This window comes from Nicotiana tabacum, chromosome 1, assembly GCF_000715075.1.
Source record: "Nicotiana tabacum cultivar K326 chromosome 1, ASM71507v2, whole genome shotgun sequence".
In the NCBI taxonomy this organism is placed as follows: domain Eukaryota; kingdom Viridiplantae; phylum Streptophyta; class Magnoliopsida; order Solanales; family Solanaceae; genus Nicotiana; species Nicotiana tabacum.
The window spans coordinates 34,839,231-34,863,047 of record NC_134080.1 but is presented as its reverse complement, the minus strand read 5'-3'; the positions used below and the strand labels follow the sequence as shown (position 1 = coordinate 34,863,047).

General features: G+C 34.8%; 2 protein-coding genes and 1 non-coding gene across 3 annotated transcripts; 2 read left to right on the top strand and 1 right to left on the bottom strand.

Moving 5' to 3' along the window:
- Window positions 1-1,972: 1,972 nt before the first annotated feature.
- LOC107783455 (GDSL esterase/lipase EXL3-like) lies at window positions 1,973-10,053 on the top strand. The gene is made up of 5 exons (XM_075249734.1): window positions 1,973-2,341; window positions 6,089-6,219; window positions 7,377-7,610; window positions 8,737-8,992; window positions 9,592-10,053. Exons 1-5 carry the CDS (start codon window positions 2,065-2,067, stop codon window positions 9,780-9,782), a joined length of 1,089 nt encoding a protein of 362 aa, XP_075105835.1. The 5' UTR covers window positions 1,973-2,064; the 3' UTR covers window positions 9,783-10,053.
- LOC142164999 (U6 spliceosomal RNA) lies at window positions 7,742-7,844 on the top strand. Its single transcript, XR_012696056.1, has one exon. It is a non-coding gene; the product is annotated as a U6 spliceosomal RNA (small nuclear RNA).
- A 1,049-nt stretch (window positions 10,054-11,102) lies between the features above and the next one.
- Window positions 11,103-15,571, bottom strand: LOC107783456 (CO(2)-response secreted protease-like). Its single transcript, XM_016604425.2, has 9 exons — window positions 15,362-15,571; window positions 14,490-14,749; window positions 14,294-14,405; window positions 13,091-13,610; window positions 12,909-13,006; window positions 12,567-12,812; window positions 12,360-12,474; window positions 11,918-12,128; window positions 11,103-11,813 (listed from the first exon to the last, which is right to left on the bottom strand). The coding sequence occupies exons 1-9, from the start codon at window positions 15,532-15,534 to the stop codon at window positions 11,251-11,253; spliced, it is 2,298 nt and encodes a 765-aa protein (XP_016459911.1). The 5' UTR covers window positions 15,535-15,571; the 3' UTR covers window positions 11,103-11,250.
- Window positions 15,572-23,817: the final 8,246 nt, after the last annotated feature.

The following is a 23,817-nucleotide window of genomic DNA, read 5'->3' as shown; positions in this document are numbered from 1 at the left end:
TATATAATTGAGTTTTACTACTACATGCGTGCTTCTGTTTTCATCTTATAATTATTATCCGCATTTCAGAACAAGCATCTGGGAAATTAGAGGCAACTCAGCTCATAAACACACTTGAAGTATATTTACCAATAGTACAATTTGGTTAAAACTACGAGAATAATCTACGAGTTTTTTATGACATGTGACATGTCTATGATAATCACGAACAAACAGAGTACAACATAGAGGTTTGACGGTATATAAGTTAAATTAATTAAATAATTTTCTATATACGATGAAAGCATTTCTCTTCTCAGATTCCTTTGCATAAACGATCCGTTTCATATGGAACTTTTCCGGATTAATTTTCTTAAGGAGTATGAATTTAAGTTATATATACTCACAATGTAGGTTTTTACTGTAGTTTAATCCGAGATAGCAGACTAATTATGTATATTTCTACTAGATTATCAATTAATATCTTAATATAGTAATTTACGTACAAACTTTATACGTGAATTGATCAGTTGATTGTGTAAATAATTTTTTGTGTAGCGTGTGCCAATAGAATTAAACTCAAGTTACATATATTTTCGTAATCAAGAAGTCCTGTCCCTTTTGGCCATAAGTTTTTTTTTCCTCACTTTTTTTTCAAAAATATTTTAAAAACATTGTTTTGTTATAAAAACTGACCAGTTTTTGGAAAGCTTTTGAAGATGAATTTTTCAAGTTTCAAAAAGTGGCTTAGATTAGTTTTTTTTAAGTTTTCTATTCACAAAATTTCAACTTTTTTTCAAGTAATATACATGCCCAAACATAATTTTAACTTTCAGAAATTATTTTTCACCTCTATCAAATGAACAAATTATAAAGGAAAACTTATTGGATGGGTAATTGGAAACTTTAAACCAGAAGTTGGTACTTGGCAGAGTGATTTTGATTCTTTGTTCTAATATGATGGCTGGGAAAGAAAAAAGACGAATTTTTTTAATGTGCTCATTCCTCTATGTAATCTTGATTTTTCCAGCTCATTCTGTCTTAGATAGATCCAATTTCCTTTTCTTTTCTTCTTCTTTTCCCTGACTGTTTATTCTCCATCAAACAATTATTTTTCAAGAGATAAATAGGCTTTGACCAAACTAATTTGCTAGACAGCATTTTCGTGCACGATTTTGCATGTTATGTATGTTAATATATTTACTAATTTTATTGTACAAATATGTTTCTTTAGACTCCACTGGTTGGTTGTTGTACAAATTATACAAAATATGTCTCATGCAGAGGCAGGACCAAGATTTGAAGCTTATAAGTCCGGGATTCTAGTTTTTCTTAAGTTATTGGGTCTATTCCATGAATTTCACAAGAAAAGCACAAAAGCTACTGAATTAGGCCGAACCCGTAAATAGAGTGGCTAACTCCGCCCCTGTCCCCATGCAAATTAAAATCTTGGTTAAATTAATTAGATGGACACGATATGGACACGTGCCCTCAAAACCTCATATTAGCCAAATATACGATATGGTCTGACCTAATATGCTCTAATTCTATTTCATTATTCCATAAGCCAAACAAGTCGGCGCATTTTTGGTTGATTAATTAATTTGATGTGTCTATAGTTAGCTTGATACTTGAAAAATAGAGGAAGTAGGTAAATAAAAAGAGGAAACTTTTTAATGTAGTAATAATTCTGTCACTTTCTAATGTGACTGCAGCTAAGCAAAAGCTAAAAAGGCTAAATTAAGCCATTGACAAAGACCTTTATCTCATGCATTTCATGATTATTGATTTTTCCTCTACCATTAATTACTTCCCTCTAAGTATGTAGCAGTAGTAGTAGTAATTACTAATATTAGTATATAACTTAAGACACAATTAACAAACCTAATAAAGGCTGATTGACCAAGCCCTTAAGATAGTCAATATAATAACGTATGTATCCTTTTCTAGCCATCTATAAATAAACAAAAAACCACGGCCATTACTACTCAATTCCATAATTATTTAAAGCTTTCCAAACCAGGCTATTTTTGTTTCATCTTCTTGAAACAAAAAGTGTCTGAAACTTTGCTGACATCTCTTAAAATGTCGTGTTTTTGTTTGGTGTTTTTGTCACGTAAAATAATTTTGGTCCATGTTTTATTTCTGTTATTTGTTGCCTCATGTAAAGGGAAAGTGCAGCTGCCGGAAAATGTAACAGTGAGGGCTGTTTTTGCTTTCGGAGATTCCATTGTTGATCAAGGAAACAATAATCACATAGCAACAGTTGTTAAATGTAATTTTGAGCCATATGGGAAGGATTTCATGGGTGGAAAACCTACTGGAAGGTTTAGCAATGCCAAGACACCCTCTGTGTGTGTGTGTGTATATATATATATATATATATATATATATATATATATATATATATATATATATATATATATATATATATATATATATATGTATGTATGTATGTATGTATGTATTGACTTTGTGTTGTATTTAAACTTTCTAAAACTTAAAAAGAGTAGACATACTTTTTTAGTTTCTCGAGTATTAAGGAAGATTGTCTCCACGATTAGTGACGGTTGCGTTTGACGGTAGTCCCTTGTCATGTCTTTATCCTTCACCATGGACGCCGTCATTTTCTCTTTGTCTCACAGTTATAATTAAAAAGAAAAAGGACAAACAATCAACTTCTTCAAGTTGTCTGCTAATGCAAGCATTAGATTGAGCTGTCTACATTACATCCTCATAATGTAGCCCTTCTCGGACCCTGGGTTAATGTGGGATGCTTTGTGCATCGGGCTACCATATTTAATCAACTTCTTCAAGTTGTCTTGATGAGTTGCTTAAAATCACTTAAATCATTACTAGGGCCGAAGTGAATAGAGAGTTTAAGGTGGAAAACTCAGTACTTTAATTTGAAACTATTATGGAACTTTAAGTGCGCACTCTCTCTCTATATATGCATGCTCTCTACTATGGGTGTCAAATGGACAAGTTCAATTTGACAGTCAAAATTGAGACTCATAACTGTCAAATATTTGAGTAAGGTCAAGTAGCAAAAGGAATGGGTAATGATTCAACTAATGCAAAATTTGCTTGTCGAAATGAATTAGGTCAAAGTGAGATACTCCTGAGTCATATAATATAATGTCTATAATGTCACACAAAGAAAGGAAAAAGAAGGGTAAATACCAAAATGAGGAATCAGTATGTAGTGGTCTCTCTTTATTCTTTTGTGTTCTTTGGATTTTTATTCTCTAGCTAAACTCGAAAATTAAATGAACAGTGTAATTAGTGTTCAGTTATAGCTTTCTCTGGTACAACGACCTATGCTTAATTTCCTTCTCTCTTTTTCTTTTTCGGGGCTGAAATAATTTTGCAAATTTAATGGGAAATTAAAGCATGGATAATTCCCATATATTGTCAAAACTACGTTTCCCCAATAAACACAAGTATTCTCCTGCATAATTGAGCAGAGTTCTATGATCTTACGGGATATAATTTATAATATATATAATATATAGTATTACTTTCTTTTTTCTCGTCTGTCTTTTTCAAATAAATACGCAAGAAATAGACCTCTAATAAATTGGCTAGCTACATGATCAACCATACAAAATAATTGGGACTGTGACTGACAATTTAATTCCTCAAGGTTTTAATATTAATATTTGTGCTTTCTTTATACCCCATCAACTGAATTTTCATTATTTAAAAGATGAAGATTTATAAAAAAAAATAATGTATTTTTGAAAGCCAAATCTAGGGTGCTTTTTTTCTTAAATTGATACTCCCTCCTGTCTATAATAAGTGACCAATTTGCTTTTTTATTTTGGTCCAAAATAAGTGTCCGTTTATATAATCAAGAAAATATTCATTTTTCCAAAATTACCCCTTATGTACGTATCCCTAAAAAGTCTTTTACTTCTCACATTAAATTATGCTGCAATATTTAATTAAGGGTAGTTTAGTCACACTAACTATTTTTGTCTAGAATTTAGTATTTCCTTAATGAGTGTGCCCAAAACAAATTAGTAACTAACAAGGTAACAGAAAATAGGTTTAGAAATTTATGAAATGAAGAATCGAACTTTTACTAACAAGGTAAAACTGGAATATGTGCATATATCTTTTACTTTTATTTTATGAGGTAACTAGTTCTCTCATTTATATTAACTAGCCTTAGGGTACGCGCTTTACGCGTGTACCCTAACTCAATAAATAATTTTTTAAAAATAATTACATAAATGTTATTTAAAAAATATATTTTAGTTATAAATAAAGGTTAAGCTCTAGAAATTGCAAAATATTCATCCTATATTGCAAACTCAATAAAAAAAGAAACTATGTCTCATGGAGCCATCAATCATCATCCAATTATATCCAGTATTTAAATTTTGTTCCAGTTTTATAATTATATCAGCTTAATTTCACAAGTTATTATACTTTCTTGTTATTTTCAGGAAGAACATCACTCTTGAAGATGTAAGAGCTTTTCTAAAAATATTTTTATCAAATTTTTCCAAGGAGACAAAAATAGAATTAGCTATACTTATATTATGATTTTAATTTTTTTTTTTTGAAATAACACAAACGGAAGAACAGAATCTTATGTCTTTTAAATTTATTTTTCGTAAAAGGTTATAATATTACCCTTGCAGTGAGGTTTTAGTTACTAAAATAAAAAAGAATAATGATTAATGATGACTCAATTTGAAATTTTATTTTCTATTATTTCATTATCATTTATTCAAATTTGCATATTAACCAAGTTAACTCTTAATACTATACTGCAACTGATTTTGCTCTATTTCTCTAATTTCTTTCATCACCAGTAATCTTTTTGAGGAAACAAATTTATGGTCCCTAAGATTTGAGCCAGCGTGAAAAATAATTTTAGGTTTATAATTTGGAAAGAATAGATTGGATTCTTTTGCTAATTAAATAACTTTAATACTTAAATATTTATTCTTAATATTAAGAAATAATTTATTTTTGTTGATTCAAATTCTTAATATTAGCTTATTGAATTTTAAATATTTTCGTGTAACTAAATATTTTAAATAAGATTATTTTATTTTAAAATGATCAAAGAATCGCATTTTTGCACTTTGTATTTACTGAAGCATTAGTGCTATTGACTTTTGCCAATTATTTTTTTCTCTCTCTTTTTTTTTTTTGTATTAATAAAGATATTTCATATTTATTTATTCTAATTGTTAAGCATATTTTTTAAATACATAGCTATATTTAAATATAATTACAATTATATATATATATATATATATATATATTATAATTTATAATTATACCAAGGAAAAGAATACGGAAAAAAAGTTTGGTCAACTTTTATTAATTATTTTGCTCATGTTATCGGCATGGTAACGTTGCACTCTGAATAAAATATATAGTACATTGTCATTATTTGATTAATATAATTATTTCTCCAATTTCTTATTTATGGAATCGTTTGGTTCAATCCTATATTTTAGTAGAAGTAAATTGAAGATGAAAGTAAACTTTATTAAACGTAATATGTTGATGAGTTTTAAATTCCTAGATATTAGGATTTTAACTTAATTCAAATAAGGAAAAGTTTAATAGCTAAAATTTTGATTTATTTCAAAATCTTAAATATTAAGTGAATAATTAAATGATAATTTTGTCTAATGTGAAATCTATTTTTAAAGGGTAAAAAAGGCGAACGACATTTCGCTAAGGACCTTCGTGCTTTTAATATAGTATAGATATTTGACTCGTTTTCAGAAATATCCCAATAATACCTGCGTTTTATCAACAGTTAGTTTCCCAGCTTCTTTCAATAAATAAAGACTTATTATTTTGGTGCAGAAATTAAATTTCCACATAAACTCTTTACAAGTTTTACCAATTTCAATCATTAAACTAATAGTATAAGTTTAATGTACAAACGGTGTAAACTCATACTCAATCTACATAGTTTTCTGCCGTTGATTTTTTTGTCACCTGAGTATAAACATTTTTAGTTATTAGTAAATAACACCAGAACATTCAATTTAAAGTCTTACTGCTAATTATTACAAACATAATTCTGTAAGTTTGAGTTTGAGTTTGATATTGACTTTATTATCCATTTCAGTGGACGAACTGGGAATTAAAGAACTGATGCCAGCTTATCTTGATCCTAATTTGCAAGCTGAAGATCTTAAAACTGGAGTAAGCTTTGCTTCAGGAGCTACTGGATTTGATCCTCAAACACCTGCCCTTGTGGTATTTTACTCACTTTAATTTGTAGAGTATAAATCTTTTTCATAAAATAAAAAACTATATCAATTAATCCATTTTATATGACACTTATTATTTGAAAGATCATGCAGTTCCTTTTTCATTTCGTCTTTCTTAAATTTTCTGAGTAGTTTTTTAATTTCTTATAAAGATTCTTAAATTTCTAAGTAGTTTTTATTAATTATAAAGACATACACTCTATAGAACCTTTTACGTGATCTTTAAGTATATAATTCCATTTTTGAAATATTTAAGATTTTATGTCAAAAATTCATAATGGAATTAGATAATTTTATCTTCTTTCTATTCTTTACCCCATTCGGTCTCGGATACTTGTATTGGGCCTCGACTAAATTTGAAAAAATCTCACTTTGGGATAAAGAGATTCCTAACAAAGACGACTTTATATTCAGGGCTCGAACCCGAGATCCCTGCTTATGTATGAAAGAGTACCAAATTGTAATAGTTCAGGACAAAATTGGCTAAAGAAGAACAAAATTGTCCTAGCTATTTCAAATAATCCCTCTGTTTAGTGTTACTTGTTCTCTATACGAAAAATATATTTTTGCTTTTATTTGTCCAATTAAAAGGATGATAAAAAAAAGTTTCATTTTTTATCCTTATTATTAATTACTCTTTCTCCAAATTACTTCTCAATTTTTTTTTTTGAAATGCTATCATTATTATGAGTATTATGGTAAAATATTTAATTAATTTATTATCTCTTAAAGGACAACTAAGGGTCCGTTTGGCCAAAAAAAAGATTTTTTTATTTTATTTTTTTTTGAAATCAGCGTAGGCCATGAAATTTTCGATTTTAACTTGAAGATGAATTTCAAATTTTTTCGAAAATTTAAAAAATTCTAAAAAGCTATTTTTCAAAATTTTCACTTCACATCACTCACAAAAATTCAAAAACAACCTAAAATTATATTTATGTCCGCACATAATACAAATTTGAGTAAATTTTTTGTTCCCACTCTTTACCCGAAATTTTACAATTGTTATGTCCAAACGAGCACTAAAAGTGCGAAATTGGCAATTGGCCCTTTCTCCTTTTTTCTGTTTTGGATTGAGGGTACTGTAATTGTGGAAAGTGGAAACTAACAATTTGAATTCCCGCTTTATTTTGGAAATTTCAGTCAGTGATTCCTCTATCAACACAATTAGATCATTTTAGAGAATACATCGGGAAGCTGAAGCAATTAGTTGGAGAAGAAGAAGCGAACGACATATTGAGGAATAGCGTCTTCTTAGTGGTAGCCGGAAGCGATGACCTGGCCAACACCTACTTCACCGTCGGAATTCGCCGGCTGCAGTATGATGTTAACGGATACACTGATCTTATGGCCGCCGGAGCTTCTGAATTTATCCAAGTACGTTCACCTATTTCATCATCTTAATTATATTTACTCTCTTTAATTTTACTTCCTAAATGTGTAGGTTTTTTAATTGCAATAATTATTAACTTGCTCGGGTTAAATTGATCGTTCCTTGATAAATGAAAGTCCCCTCGGAGACATCCTATAAAATTGGAACGATAAAGATAAGATTAGCATGGCCCCTGCGCAAGGATGACATGCACAAATCGAGAAATGGTCCTTGATAAATGAGAAGTGCCAAACATGAGTATTAATTACTCTCTCTGTTCCAATTTAGTGTATGGCATAGGTTGACTCTAGGAGTTTCGGAAAAAATTGGACTTTTGAAACATGCGGTCTTAAACATATCATAACATGTGTATGGCTGTAAAAGATTCTCATAAGACTAAAATGGAAAGCCTAAGTTAAATTGTTTCCAAATATAAAAATGTGGTATTATGTTTTGTACAGACTAAGAAGAAAAGCGTGTCACATAAAGGAGTATTCTAATTCCTAAATGCGTAGGTTCTTTTAATTGCAATGATCCAATTAACTAGCTATGGCCAGATTAATCAATCCTTGATAAATGTGAAGTGTCAAACATATTAAAATGGAAGAAGTAGTAATTCTAGTATAAAAAAGTGATTCTTATAATCCAATAGTTAAACTTAGTTGTGCCACAATTATTCAGCATGACCAATTCGTAGTTAAACTTGTGATGTTTGCAAATGAATGAAAAGCATGTTGTTCCACCTAGAATAATTAATCTGAGAGCTCATAACTCCAAAAATTCACTAATCTAAAATAAACTTTTCTGACTAAATTATTGATTATGTGAATGAGAAAGATTGATTATGAATATTATGTGATTCTCGAAGCCAAATATATCTGATATCTAATCAGTGGCTCTACGTATTTTAGTATTGTAAATTTGAAGAATTGAGCCACCTATAGAATGCTCAATTTATAATGGACGAATACATGTGTCTTCACAATTATGAGCGTTACCTAATACATATTACATTTTACATATGGTGCATCACCTTATTCTCATTTTTATTATCTGTATTTTTAGTAAACAAAATTTCTAAGGTGATCAGTCAGTTAATGTTTGTCAATCTTTTTTTCTTTCTTTTGGAAGGAACTATACAAATTGGGAGCAAGAAAAATAGCGATTTTTGGAGTTCCACCCATAGGGTGTTTGCCTTCCCAGAGAACACTAGGTGGAGGTAAATCAAGAGAGTGTTCAGAGGAATACAATCAAGCTGCACAATTAGCCAACACTAAGCTCTCTGCTGCAATTGATTCATTGTCCAAAAATCTCCTTCAAAGCAAGTTGGTTTTCGTTGATATCTACAGTTCTCTGCTTGATCTCATTGTCAACCCTCAAAAACATGGTAAATGCAAATCTTCACTAAAGTCAAATTTCTTGATTGCTTGGGGTTCTTTAAATTGTATATCAAGTTTGTCTTACCTCTGATAATCTTCAATCTTGAATATGATTTACGTAGGAACTATTTGGTACTCTAGGCTCTTAATCTTTAGCAGCTCATAACCTACAGTGCAAATTTCCATTAAGCATATTATTAGGAAGGCGGTGAATTGAGCGTGGATCTATTTTAAGTCGGTGGTTGTATGTGTATATGTGTGTGTGTGTGTGTGTATATATATATATATATATATATATAGAGAGAGAGAGAGAGAGAGAGAGAGTTTGAGAAGGAGATTGTGGATATCGCCTGCGAGAATGAATATAGCTCCCGATGGGACTCATCAAGGTAGCCAGGGGTTGGGGTATAAGGGTTGACTCAAGATTATTAAAGGCCATGTAAATTTTTTTTAAAATTTGGATCAAAAAGTTATTCACATATTCCGAAAAAAGAAATGATCTATTTATCACCATCAACAACTCAAAACCATAAAATGTAATTTTTAATTTTTCTTCTGTTGAGTGTATCGTTGAAATTGACCTCCTATAAAATATGAATGATGTCAGGATTTGAAGTAGTAGATAGAGGATGCTGTGGTACTGGAAACATAGAGGTGGTAATACTGTGCAACAAATACAGTGGAACATGTGAAGATGACACAAAATATTTATTTTGGGATAGTTACCATCCCACGGAAAAAGGTTACAGGATCCTTGTTGATCAGATCCTTAAAAAGTATGTCAATAGTTTCATATAAACATGGATCCAATCAAGACCAGGATTTGCTTTCTGTAACCTCTGCAATTTACAAACATCAGAAGCAAGGTCAAAACCACTGCATTTTCGTCCAATCGTCCTTCATCAGTTGCTTCATCTCTGGATCTTGATTGATGGAGCTTTATTTCTTACACAGCATGTGTCTGTAGTCTGAAAAACTTTGCAACTCTGTACATCTCATTTCTGTTCATTACATGCCATATGTTATGGCATTTGTGTTTTTGAGATTGAAAGAAAATCATGTTTGTGCACTTAGTTGGAATCCAATAGCTGTACTACTCTATGATTGTTCACGCTACAGTTGTACACGCTAACTATATAAATCATATAAAATGTCTAACACAATATCTGCAATATGAAGCAAAGTCGGAATGCTCCCACTAGAACGGGTGACACAATAGATCAGGGAATGCTGCCACTAGAACGGATGATAGGAAAAATAATAAGCAAAGTTTTGGATACTTTTCTTCGATTGCTAAAATGAGAGATGGACAAAACTACTTCCTCTAACTAGTTTTCTGTTACTGTCGCCTAAGGAGAAACTAGTATAAGTATATTATGAACATTGTGATGTATCCTTAAATTAATTTATCTCTACCTTCGATAATTAGAAATGAAATGTCTATATTGTATAATATAAAATAGTCAATCGAATGATATATTCCGGCACTTTAAAATCTGAAACATGGATGCAAGCGACATTTAACAATAAGAACAACTTCACACCTGAAGGAAAGAAATGAGGTTCTCAGGGAACAGGTTCTCTCTGTGGTGAAGAATCCTTATAACTAAAATCTCTTATCTTCCATAGAATAACTTCCTTTTGGTTCTGAGATGTATTTGTTGCTTTCTCCATTATATAGTTGATAAAAGTTGGACTTTTTATTGGTATGGCATTGCTTGGCTTTGTTTTGTTTCTTCTTTTCTCTTGGAGTTAATGTTGTCCCGAAGTTCTCTTTTTTTTTGCCGCATAGTGCATTCATGTGCATTTACCTTGAAGTTTCCATCTTTTTGTTCTCATCAGTTATTGCTTCTGTTTAGATTCTTTTATTACCGCGGAAGGTACTGTATTAAGTAAAAAAAAAAAAGGGCAGCCCGGTGCACTAAGCTTCTGCTATGTGCAGGGTCCGGGGAAGGGCCGGACACAAAGGTCTATTGTACGCAGCCTTACCCTGCATTTCTACAAGAGGCTGTTCCATGACTTGATCCCGTGATCTCCTGGTCACATGGCAGCAACTTTACCAGTTACGCCACCTGTATTAAGTAATATCATGAAATATATACTTATTGAAAAAGAATATTATGAGATAGATACAGTTTCTCTATTGAGAACCTTTTATTCATGATTCATATGAGTTACAAATACATTTTTGACACAACGTTCATGGATGCATTGCATTGCATAAACCCATTTGTCGGACTGGTTAAGTAGCAGATGCTTGATAATGTTACCAATAGGAGACAACGAATGGACTTCGAACCTTGTACTTACCATTGGTCCATGTAATTGATCCAAAATATTCTCTCTCTCTAGATGTTGCTTTGAAAGTCACTTGAAAGCTCAGTTTCTTCGTGCTACTTGTAAATTTCAATGTGCTTGGATGCACTCGGACTCTCAATGCATCTGGTGCTGCTATGATAGCCGTGTATTCTGTTTTTTCTTCACCAAAGTTAGTTAGAGTTCTGATAACTTGCTTGGTTTCTCTTTCCTTGGACATAGAAACAGCTATTGATGGGTAGTTCATGTTAGACATTGATTCAGCACTTGAGTTGGTAGGGCATGAAAAACTGTCTGGAACTGTCTTTGAGATGAGTTTAACTGTTGATGTGTTATAACCAGCAGAGCAGAGGAATAACAAGTAGTCTGTGATCTCAGTCTCATAAACCAGGCCTGGTTCCCGTGGCCCTGACGTAGTTGCTACTCCTGCACCAAAGTCATATGGGTTGGCAAGGTATTCTCCATATGCACTGTTGACTAACATTGGAGTCTTCAAGTTACTTTCCTGAAAAGCTATTAAAAAGAAAAGAGCGAAAAAAGAAGAAGAGAATAAGACTATTTTCATAAGAGTTAGCAGTGGTGGCATCGGCATACTTTAACTATTATCAGGTTGCTACCTGTGGTCATTATAGCTGATCTGATTGCTGAAGGACTCCAGGTGGGATTTTGAGATTTCAGTGTTGCAACAATAGCAGAAACATGAGGACAAGACACAGAAGTCCCTGAGAGGAAGTTGAATAGTGGTGGTTCTTGGCCAGACCGAGCCACTTCTGTGTCATTTGCTGGCCAAGCTGCAAGTATTGCAGTCCCTGGTGCTGCAATATCCGGCTGCAAGTACATGTCAGAAACCATTCAGTATGTGATCTACTAGAAATCTGCTGTGGAGCGTTGGTTCTGACTTCTAACATTTGTATGTAAGTAGTACGAGTCCTTACATTTCCTTTGGAGATATCCAATAAAATTGAGAGTTAGAAAAAAAAGACTAGCATGGCCCTGCGCAAGGGACAAAAATCGAGCAATGGTCTAAATTGGGGGGAAAAATGAATAAGGAGTGCTTACTTTTAGGAGGTTTCGAGTGTTGTATGCAGGGCCTCTTGATGAGAAGAAAGCCACAACAGGAGCTGGTTTGAAATTATCTACACTAACAGTTGGTAGAATTGTTGCCACTGGGTTCCTTTAGAAAATATGAAGGTGCAGTTAGAAATTTTCTATGTTTAGCAATTTTCTATGTTACATCAAGTGCTTCTTGATAAGTAAAGTGAGTACCTTGTCAAGTTGAGGTACAAAAGAATCTTCACGCCATCACGTTGAGTGATTACTGCCCCTGGGAAGGATCCCATATTGGGTGCCACTATGAGTTCATCATCAGGAATAATTAATATAAATCCAATGCCACTCTTGTTCTTTACTTCATTTAGCCTATCTTCGATTGAATAATCATCAGTGAGATGATAACAAACAACAATTTTACCCTTGACTTTGTGTTCGTCGAGTGTATCTGGTTCACAGTTACTGAAATTTACCTAAAGTTAGTTGCAGGTATGTACAGTTCTATTTCCTAGGTAGACCCCAGAAATGGGAACTAATGTATTTCAATCTTCCAATTACCTTGCGTCCCCGTCATACATAGTTAAGTTTGCAGATCTACTGTCCACCAACGGATAGACTGGAGATTTCTTGAGATTACTAAAGCTAATACCTCCACCCTGAAAATCAACAAGGGTACTATTGAGAGTTGTCCTTGAAAAGATAGCTTGTGTTTAGAATAACAGTGTTTTTCTTTTGAGTACCTTAATCAGCTTGTTCCCGCCCAAGGGAATATGTGTCTCAATGTTTCTGTCAATAGTTGTAGCAGCAACTGTGAAAATCCAAGGAGCAACATTGACAACAGTTTCTCGTAAAGGGCCATCATTTCCAGCAGAGGCGACGACAAAAATGCCCTTCTCTACAGCATGGAAAGCTCCAATGGCAATAGGATTTGTTGAAAACTCGAACTCTGCTCCAGCTGGTTGACCAATTGATAAGTTTATGATATCAACCCCATCTGCAATGGCATCATCAAATGCTTTCATAATGGCCGATCCACTGCATCCATAAGGCGTGCATATACGGTACACTGCAATCCTTGACCCTGGTGAACCACCCTTGGCTGTTCCTGCTGCTAACCCATAATAGGATGCACCTGCCACTGGACTCCCTGCTGCTGTAGCTGCAACATGTGTACCATGTCCGTCATGGTCCCTAGGTGTCCCTGTAACAGGTGTTGCTGAGTCGCCAGCGTCATCGTAAAACCTTGCACCAATCAGTTTCCTAATATATATCCATGAATGTAGATAGTGAAACGTCTTATCATAAACTGATATGATGACGGGCTATCTTTTATGTCTATCTAGGTACTTAGTTGGCTGACCAGGGAATAAATCTGAACATCACATCCAAACTAAAACAAAAGATAGAGGTGCCCAAGGACTCTATATAAGCAGAGTCAAGTCCAGGATTTAAGATTTATGAGTTCAATTTTTGCATGTTTTTAGCATTAAACCAGTAGCAGAACCAAAGTTTTGTACACGGGGATTCAAAATATTCTACAATATCACAGTTAGAACTTGAACCTTTGACTTAAGGCAGTTTTGAACCCCCTTTACTATTATATTTGAATTTTTCATGTCAAGGGGATTCAATATCTCATATATAATTAAAAAAAAATCATTTTTACTCTATTTGTCCAGTGTCAAGGCCAAGGGGGTTTGGTTTGAACCCCCTTGACACTACTTAGTTCCGCCACTGCATTGAACCATTATATTTTTAAAGTTATGAGTTCATATCTATTATCTTATTGCAATTTTAGTGGACTTTACAGTTTACACATAAATTTGTACACTACATCGAACGTATCATATGAACTTGGTAACTGAAGGCTGCACCCCCTGCCTATAAGACTTTAGAAAACTTTACATAGTCCATATGGGACATTACTCAACTAAGACCTTTACCTGTTGCAGCTGGAAGAATTGAAATCATAACCTTTGGTGCAAGTGCCTTTCCAACGGGATGGGACTGGACCCATACCCTTGTCATTGAAACTCTCTGATTCAGGCCATATTCCTAAACATAGTATGAGATACATTGTTTTATTAGTGTCATAAAGGATAAACAAAGAGCAAGAAAAGTTTGCATTTTGATTCCTACCCGTGTCAAAAATCCCAATTATGGTGTCTGCTCCTTTTGAGGTTGAGTTTGAACCAGAACTATTAGGGAAACTGTGTACCAGATCATATTGATCCGTTAGAAACTCCCATGACCGCGTTGTGTGGAGTTGAAATACTGGATCAGGGAAAACAGAGATAACTCCGGGTTGCTGAGCAATCGACTGAGCTTCAGCATCTGATAAACGTGCTGCAAATCCTGAGAAACTATTTCTGTAACTGTGCACCACTGCGTTCTTTCTCCTAATGCAATATTTATAACGTTAAATTAAAAAGATAGTAGAACTTTTGCATGAATTACAATGGTTCTAACCTCTAGAAGATACAGGCAGAGGCGAATTTAGGATTTAAGTTTTATGAGTTCAATCTTTTAAGTTTTTAGCGTTGAACCCGTTGTATTTTTGAAATTATTGGTTCAGGCCTACTTGCTATTTGTTGCAGTTTTTGAAGATTTTCACACATAAATATATGCTTTGCGTCAAAAATATTGGGTTCGGATGAACCTGGTGCTTGAGTATTGCATCCGCCTCGGGATGCAGGTAAGCGCAGTGTGTTCTGATGCACACATTGGCTCCAGCTCACAATATGGGTGTGCGTGTGTGTTTTTACATATAAATGGTTTAAAAATTCCGAAAAACATGTATTTATACTAAGTTTACACTGGATATCAAAAGGTATAGTGCGCGCAAGAGTATTTATCACCTTGTCAAAATACATCAGTGTATGTTTGCAATTACTGTACTAAAATTTGAGCAATACTATGGTATTTAATGAATTAATAAAAGTTTGCGACAAGTGATAACATTACAACCTTATCATAGTCCAGAATGTTGCACATAGTTAACAGCCAATTACCTTGTTGTCATAAGCTGAATTTGATCATCTCTAACGACATTATTTGATGAACCCGTGGCACCCATGTAAACTATGTAAACGCCATGGCCTTCTGCTTGAGAAGCTGCCTTGGATTCTCTTATAAAATAAACTAACAAGAGACTAAACAAGAAAACTAAAGTAACCCTTTTCATGTTTATGCCAAAACTAGATACAACTTCAGTTGATGAAAGTGTCCTTTAAATAGTGGAAATTAAAAGCTTCATCTGCTCTGTGATCATCATATCTGTTTTAATAATCTTGTTTAGTGTACTCCAACGTGTACCCATTACTAGCTGCGCCAAGAATTCATCAATTAGTGGAATAATTAAGTCTAATGTGGTGGGCTATTTTAATGATCATGTGATTACTTGTCATGATTGTTTAACCAAAAAATAAAATTTTAGTCAAAGCTAGAATTTAGAAGAACACGTGTTACTGATAATCAAAAGAATGTATAAAAGGAAGTAATTTAGGTAGCAAGAGAGTAATCAAGAGAAAAATAAGTAAACCAAAATTTATTCCAATAGTGTTTCGTGTCCTCACAATTGATCAGATATCTCCCTTTTATAGATATCTTGGAGATATACGTTTTGCCCAAACCATAATGAGGCTATTATGAGTAATTAAAGACATTGAATGCTATGTTACATAATCATTACATTCAATACAAATTCTTTAACGTATCCCACATTTAATGCCTATTAAATGCTGTATCTGCACTCTTTTCTACTGTCAGATTCATTTCTTTTGATTCTCGGACATAAATGACTTAGATAGGTACGGACGCTGAGTTATTTGAATAACTGCTTGTACCTCTTCCTCTGCCATTTGCTCGTATCTGTTGCAACTCGTGCCTCTTGGCTAGTTGTAATTCTTTGACTATTTGACCAGTCTACGTGTCTCGACACATCACCTTTATATTTAAATACAATTTTTTCCAATGCAGATAGTCCCCCCACTTTTCATTTATTCATCAGTTGAATATTTGGGAAGTGAATTTCATTAAAAGAGAATTTTTGTCACCATTAATGCTATGACAAAATTGACGCTTCAATTGTCGCTTCCATTTAATGCTCCGCACCCGTGTCATTTTTCCATTGGTTCTGCAGTTTTGCAGCCTTTTTCAAGGTTTTTTACGGCTCCACTATTCACGAAGTGCCAGTTATTATTATTATGGTCCTTCCATCACTGTACTTTTACCTTTGGTGGTTGCTTATTAATATAAATATAACTTCTTTCCTTGTCTTTTACCACATAAAACTTATTGAACACTCAATTCCTCAAATCTTAGTTCACTTCTTCCTCACATTATTCTTCTTCGCCATGTCTTCACCAAACCCGAACCCTAAGAGAGTTCCCATTGTTAATACCTTCCCTAATGCCCCCATTAGGCATAGAAGGGGAGGTAGGCTTCATAGCTTAGGGTCTACTCGTGGTGGTGGTTCGTCTATACCTTCTCCTAGTTCTGGTCCTTCTTCTAGAACCAGAGGTTCCCTTTCTTACAAATCTTCTTCTAGGGGTAAAGAACCTTCTGAACCATTACGTGAGCCTTTAGTAGAGGAGATAGTCCCTACAAAACTATCTTTTTACCATGATAGGGAATCTCTTAGAAACCAGGTTTCCGCTTTAGATCGTGCTGATGCTTACCCCACTCAAATTACATAAGTTTTGACTCCTGTAGTTCGCAAAGACTGCCATTGGGGTAATGATTTTCCCATTATTATCCCTAATCCAAATCAGAGAATTACTTCTTACTTGACTGGGTTCTCTTTTGTTTATACATACCCTTACACTTTAGGGTTCAAACCAGCTATTGACCCAGTTATTCTTAAATTTTGCCGTTTCTTTAATGTCTGTTTGGGTCAAATTGGCCCAATCATATGGGGGGCTGTTGCCTGTTTGAGGCATTTAACCAATATGGCTGACGTTTCCTTTACTTTCCCTCACCTGATTCATCTTTACTCCCCTAGGCTTTTCCATAATAGCGTTTTTACCCTAGTGGCCAGGAGTAAGAGGGTTTTGGTGAGCCCTGAAGATGACAAGGACCGTGGCTGGTATGCCCGGTTTGTTGTTGCCCCCACTGTTGGCTTAGTGGGTGAGGATAACGTTCTCTTCCTTGAGAAGTGAAATTTTACACATAAGTCTTTTATCGTTCTCGTGCCTTTTTTCTTCAAGTTTATCAACTTCTCTAATTTTGCCCCCTTTTTTTTAGCAACCATGAGAGTTGTGGAGGATATTCCCAATTTCCGTGGTTGGGTAGATAAATTGCTGAAGACCGCACCAATAGATGGTAGGTCTTGGAGAACACTTTCTAACCGTTACGGTTGGAAAGTAAAGACTCATGGTAAGAGTTTTTATTTCATCTTTCATGCATATACATATTTTTCTTTATTGCTCTAACTCCCATCCTTCTTTTTATTAGGATTTGCTATTCGAGGAGTTACTGCTGAAGCAGTTGCGGTCTCTCGTGTCTCTTTGGAAACTTGTACTCCTTCGGGGACACGTATCTCTTTAGAAAGAGCCCGAGAAATAGTCTTGGGTTCTTCTTCGAAAAGAAAAGCAGTTGAAGAGAAAGACTCTGAAGAAGAGGAAGATGGGGGCTCCCTGGTGATGAGGCCACGAGCTAGGAGACGCATCGTCTCTGATGACAAAGTTGAAGTTTCCCCTCATCTTTCTGTTTCTCTTACCGAACTTGTTGAAACCCCAGTAATAATTCCTGATGATGACGTCACTCCTCATGATACCCGTGAGTCTATTGATTAATTTTTCATTAGTGGTTTTGGTAGTGGAAATTTAGGGTCTGTTTTAGATGAAATACCCTTATCTTCTTTTTCAACTCCCGTGCCTATGATTCCTTCCTTACCAGCCCCAACTGTTTCTGTTTCTTCTTCTACTATTTTCACTTCTTCTACCGCTCCTCCTTTGACAAATCCCCCTCCTATCGTTCATCATACGGAAGTGGGCTCTTCAAGTAGAAGTGCCGCTATGAGGAGGGTAGCTATTGAAGTTCCTGCTGATAGCAGCCGTTTGATGAGGTCAGGTCAGGCAGATGTATGGCTGGAGCCTTTAATTGGCCCAATTAAAAAGCAAAGCTGGAGAGCCATAGTTCCCTGACTCTAATGAATGATATCGTGCATGCCACTTTGAAGGTATTTTCCTTCTCTCCCTTCTTTACTTTGTAAATTTTTTTATCTTTGGGATTCTTATTTCCCTTCCTTTTTTTAGGCCAATCTTATCGGCACAGAAATGATGAACAGAATCCCTCTCTTGGAGAAGGTAGTACGTGATTCAGAGAAGATAGCATGTGATTCTCAGTTGGAGGCGATCAATTGGAAGGAACAATTTGAGAGTGCACAAATTGATATGGAAGATTTACAAGAGAGCAAGAGTATCTTAGAGAAGCAGGTGCAAGCTTTAACTTCAGAGTTAGCAGTTGTAAAAGCTTCCTCAAGCCAAGCAGAAAAAGAAATAGAACGTCTTGAATCCTCCTTCTCGGAGCAACTATCTAAGGCCAGTGAAGAGAACAGAGAGTTGAAGGCTCTTTTGAGTCAAAAAGAATTTTACGCTGGGGAGCTCGTGCAAAGCTTAACTCAAGCACAAGAAGACCTTCGAGTCTCTGCTGATAAGGTGCGTGCTTTAGAGAGCTCCCATGCCTCTCTTCAAGCTTCTTATAACTCCGCCTTGGCTGAAAATGAAGAGCTAAAGAATGAGATTGCTGATTGGGAAAAGGATTATGAGATCCTTGAAGAAAAATCTGCTGTTGAGGTAAGTTGGGCATTTTTGAATTCACGTCGTAATACCCTAATTGAAGCTGGCCAAGAAAACTTCAACCTGGAGTCGGAGTTAGCTAAGATCAATGAAACCATTGAAAAAGCTCAACAAACTCAGGACTTCCCTTCTCCTGTGGTTGAAGTTTTCGTGAATGTTGAAGCTGATACGGGTATCCCAACTCTTTCAAGCCTAATCAAGCCTGTTGCTGCAAGCCAAGTTGAAACCGCATCTGTTGCTTCACCTGCCCAAATTGAGCCCGCTGCTATTGATGCTCCTGCTTCAGTTCCATAAACTTCTCAATGACCAGTTTTAATCATTTGAATGATTTTGTTTTTGTTTTTATTTTGGAAAATTTTAATCAAACCCTTAGCTTCATTTGAGGGTTGGTTTTGGAAACGCAAGTCCCCAAGTCTTTTATGGGGCAATTTGTATAAACAATTTCATAATTTTATGACTAAGTTCGTACTTAGTCTTCAGTTTTTAAGTATTAAGAAGTTTTTCATGTTATTATCTTAAACTTCTGTCTACTTTATTCTTGCCTTTATTTTTAATGACTTATAGAATAATTTACATTTTTGTTCTTCGAAAATGCTTATGTTAATCTCATGACTAACTAATTTAAACATAAGTTTTATAAAAGAGGTCCCTTTTATATTTCGACACTTAATGAAGGTCTCAACTTCATAATGGTGTTATCATACGATAAAAGAAATAGGAACACACATGTTTCTTTGAAATAACTTTGACAAGTTTTGAATAATACTTTACATGTACTTGAGTTACATCTATAACTTTCTCGTAACTGTTTTTCTTGTAACAGATTTTTACAAAAGAAAAATAATAGACACGAGGTTTTTGCTTATAACCCGTTTTAGTACATAGCTTTTACCCTAACTATAGTGAGGTTTTTCTTTGGCCTTAGCTCGTGGCTCCATCTCGTGACTTTGTGACTTTTACTCTGCACTTGACTCTTTTAGGCTTGATTTTTCCTCAATCTTCTTTGCCTTCTTTATACACATATCTGTGTATATTATGTAGTCACCCAAGTGTTTGAGTGTTGAAGTATGAAGCCTCGAGCACTTGATAGTTTCTCTCATTTGGTCCTTTTCCTGAAAAGGAAAAACATACGGGACTCGGAGGTGCGATTATAGATGAAGACTGCTTAACCCGTTTGAATTTCTATCAGAATAATTGTAACCCTAGGCCGGAAATTTTAGGTTATTCTGTGTGCCTTACAGGTTGTGACTCATCATTTAGTACGAGTTAGCTTTTTTCCTATCATCTAAAATCGTTAGTAAAATTTTAACAATTCAAGAATTAAATTTAAAAAGGTGATACATGACCGTGGGTATTTCTTAGAAATAGTATCTCTTCAAATGAACATCATTCCAATGTGAAGGTAGTATCTTTCCATCCATTGTCTCCAGTTCATATGCTCCCTTTCTTGCAATATCACGAACTCTATAGGGTCCTTCCCATGTTGGACTTAATTTACCCGCGTTAGCTGCCTTTGTAGATTGAAAAACCTCTTTAAGCACAGAGTCCCCCACTTTGAAGAATCTGAGGCGTGCTTTTCAGTTGTAATATCGTTCTATGACTTGCTTTTGTGCTGCCATTCTTATTAATGCAGCTTCTCTCCTCCCCTCGAGTAAATCTAGATTGACCCGCATCTCCTCGTCATTAAATTCTTGTGTCGCCTGTGTGAACCGTGTACTTGGTTCCCCTATCTCAAATGGAATTAAAGCCTCAGCTCCATAAACCAATGAAAATGGTGTTTCTCCTGTACTTGTTTTTGTAGTTGTGCGATATGCCCATAAAACTCCAGGTAACACTTCAGGCCAGTTATCTTTTGATTCCTCTAATCATTTCTTTAAATTATTGATAATAACCTTGTTCGTTGATTCTGCTTGCCCATTACCCACCAGATGATAAGGTGTTGACATAATCCTTTTAATTTGCCAACTTTGAAAGTATTCCGTGATTTGAGCTCCAATAAATTGAGGGCCATTATCACACACAATCTCCTTTGGTACACTGAATCGGCATATGATATTCTGCTAAATAAAATCTTTGACTTCCTTTTCTTGCACCTGTTTAAATGCTCCTGCCTCCACCCATTTAGTAAAATAATCAGTGAGTATGAGCAGAAACTTTACCTGTCCTTTTGCTTGTGGTAATGGACCCACAATATCCATTCTCCATTTCATAAATGGCCACGGCGCAATGACCGGATGTAATAACTCCGCAGGTCTATGCATATTGTTACCGTACCTTTGACATTTATCACATTTGACCACGAAACTTTCTGCTTCTTCTTCCATTTTAGGCCAGTAATAACTTGCCCTAATTAAGGTTCTCACCAATGACCTTCCTCCTGCGTGATTCTCGCAATGTCCTTCGTGTATTTTTTTCATTGCATACTCCATTTGCGAAGGTCCGAGGCATCTTGCTAAGGGATCACCGAACATTTTACGATATAAATTGCCTTGCTTTAAGCAGTACCGAGCAACCTTTTTTCGAAGTGCATGAGCTTTTTTCTTATCATCATGGACGGTACCATACTGTAAAAAAGCAGTAATCTCGTTCCTCCAATCCCAAGTTAAATTATTAAAATTTACCTCATTCTTATCAGGATCGAGAACTGAATGAAATAAATGTATAACTAAGGCGTTTGCATCGCTTGCCACATCAGTTGCAGATGCGAGATTAGCTAGGGCGTCCGCTTCAACATTTTCATCCCTTGGTATTTGTATAACTTTCCAAGTTTGAAATTGCTTTATCAATTCCCGTACCTTTTCTAAGTATTGTTGCATCCTTGATTCCCTAGCTATATAAGTCCCCAGCATTTGATTAACCACGAGTTGCGAATCACTCTTGATTATAATCTGATTTATGCCAAGCTTTCGTGCCAATTCTAGACCTGCAATCACAGCCTCATACTTCGTTTCATTTTTAGTTATGGAGCGACATTTAATAGTTTGTCGAATGGTTTCACCCGTAAGTGGTACCAAGACAATCCCTAAACCTGCACCTTTTACATTAGATGAGCCATCAGAAAGTCCAAGTTCCCGGGTTAGCTCTATTGAATACCTGTAATTCTTTTTTTTGCTTCTAATTGCATCCTCTGGCTAAAATCAGCCACGAAATCAGCTAACACTTGTGATTTTATAGCAGTTCTAGGTTGGTATGTGATTTTATAGCATTTCTAGGTTGGTATGTGATTTTATATTCACTTAACTCTATTGCCCACTTAGCTAACTTACCTGATAACTCATGCTTGTGTAATATATTACGTAAAGGGTAGGCAGTTACAACATCGATATGATGACATTGAAAGTAAGGTATTAACTTTCTAGATGCTATGATTAATGCAAGTGCAAGTTTTTCTAACTGAGGATACCGCGTCTCCGCATCTAACAAAGATTTACTAACATAATAGATAGGGAATTGTTTATTTTGTTCTTCTCGGACCAAAACAGCGCTTACCGCAACTTTCGAAACAACAAGGTAAATGAGTAGTCTTTCCCCAGCCTTTGGTTTTGCCAGCAAATGTGGATTTGATAAGTACGTTTTCAAATTCCTGAGTGCCTGTTAGCATTCCTCATTCCATTCAAAAAGATCATGCTTCTTAAGGGCTGAGGAAAATTTAAAACACTTCTCCCTGTTAATCTTTGAACTTCTTTCTTGTTTGAAAGTATATCAGGAATTTCTTCAATGGCCTTAATCTATGCAAGATTCACTTCAATACCACGGTTAGAAACAAGAAAACCCAAAAACTTACCTGATGCAACGCCAAATGCACATTTTTCGGGATTTAACTTCATATTAAATTTGCGCAAAATTGAAAATGTGTCAGATAAGTGTGATATGTGATCTTTTGAATACTGTGTTTTAACAAGCATATCATCTATATATACCTCCATAGTCTTTCCTACATGCTCTTGAAACATTTTGGTAACTAATCTCTAATACGTTACACCTGCACTCTTTAGACCAAAGGGCATTACTTTATAACAGTAAGTTCCCCTGTCTGTTATGAATGAAGTTTTTTCTTCATCTCCCGGATCCATTTTAATCAGATTATAACCTGAATATGCATCTAAAAAACTTAATAGTTTGTGACCTGCAGTTGCATCAATCAATTGATCTATGTGTGGTAGTGGAAAAGAATCTTTAGGGCAGACTTTATTAAGATCTATGTAATCTACACAAACCGGCCACTTACCGTTCTTCTTTGGAACTACAACAGTGTTAGCTAACCAGTTAGGATACTTTACCTCACGAATGGAACCAATTTTTAGCAATTTTTGGACTTCTTCTTGAATCACCTGATTCTTGAAAGTTTCTTGCTTTCTTTTCTTTTGCTTGATAGGAGGGTATGATGGATCTTCATTTACTTTATAAGTCATCACCTCCGGTGGTATTCCTGTCTGTCAGAGTGGGACCAAGCAAAGCAGTCCACGTTAGTTTTCAAAAATTCAATTAACTTACCTCTTATACATTGGCTAAGATTGGCTCCAACATAGACTTTTTTATCAGGCCATTGAGCAAATAATACGACAGGCTCTAACTCCTCTATTGTTGTTTTGATATTTTCATTCTTTTCTGGTTCTTGAATGGTATCAGGCCTTGAATCTACATCTGTTTGCCCTTGTTCAGTTGAG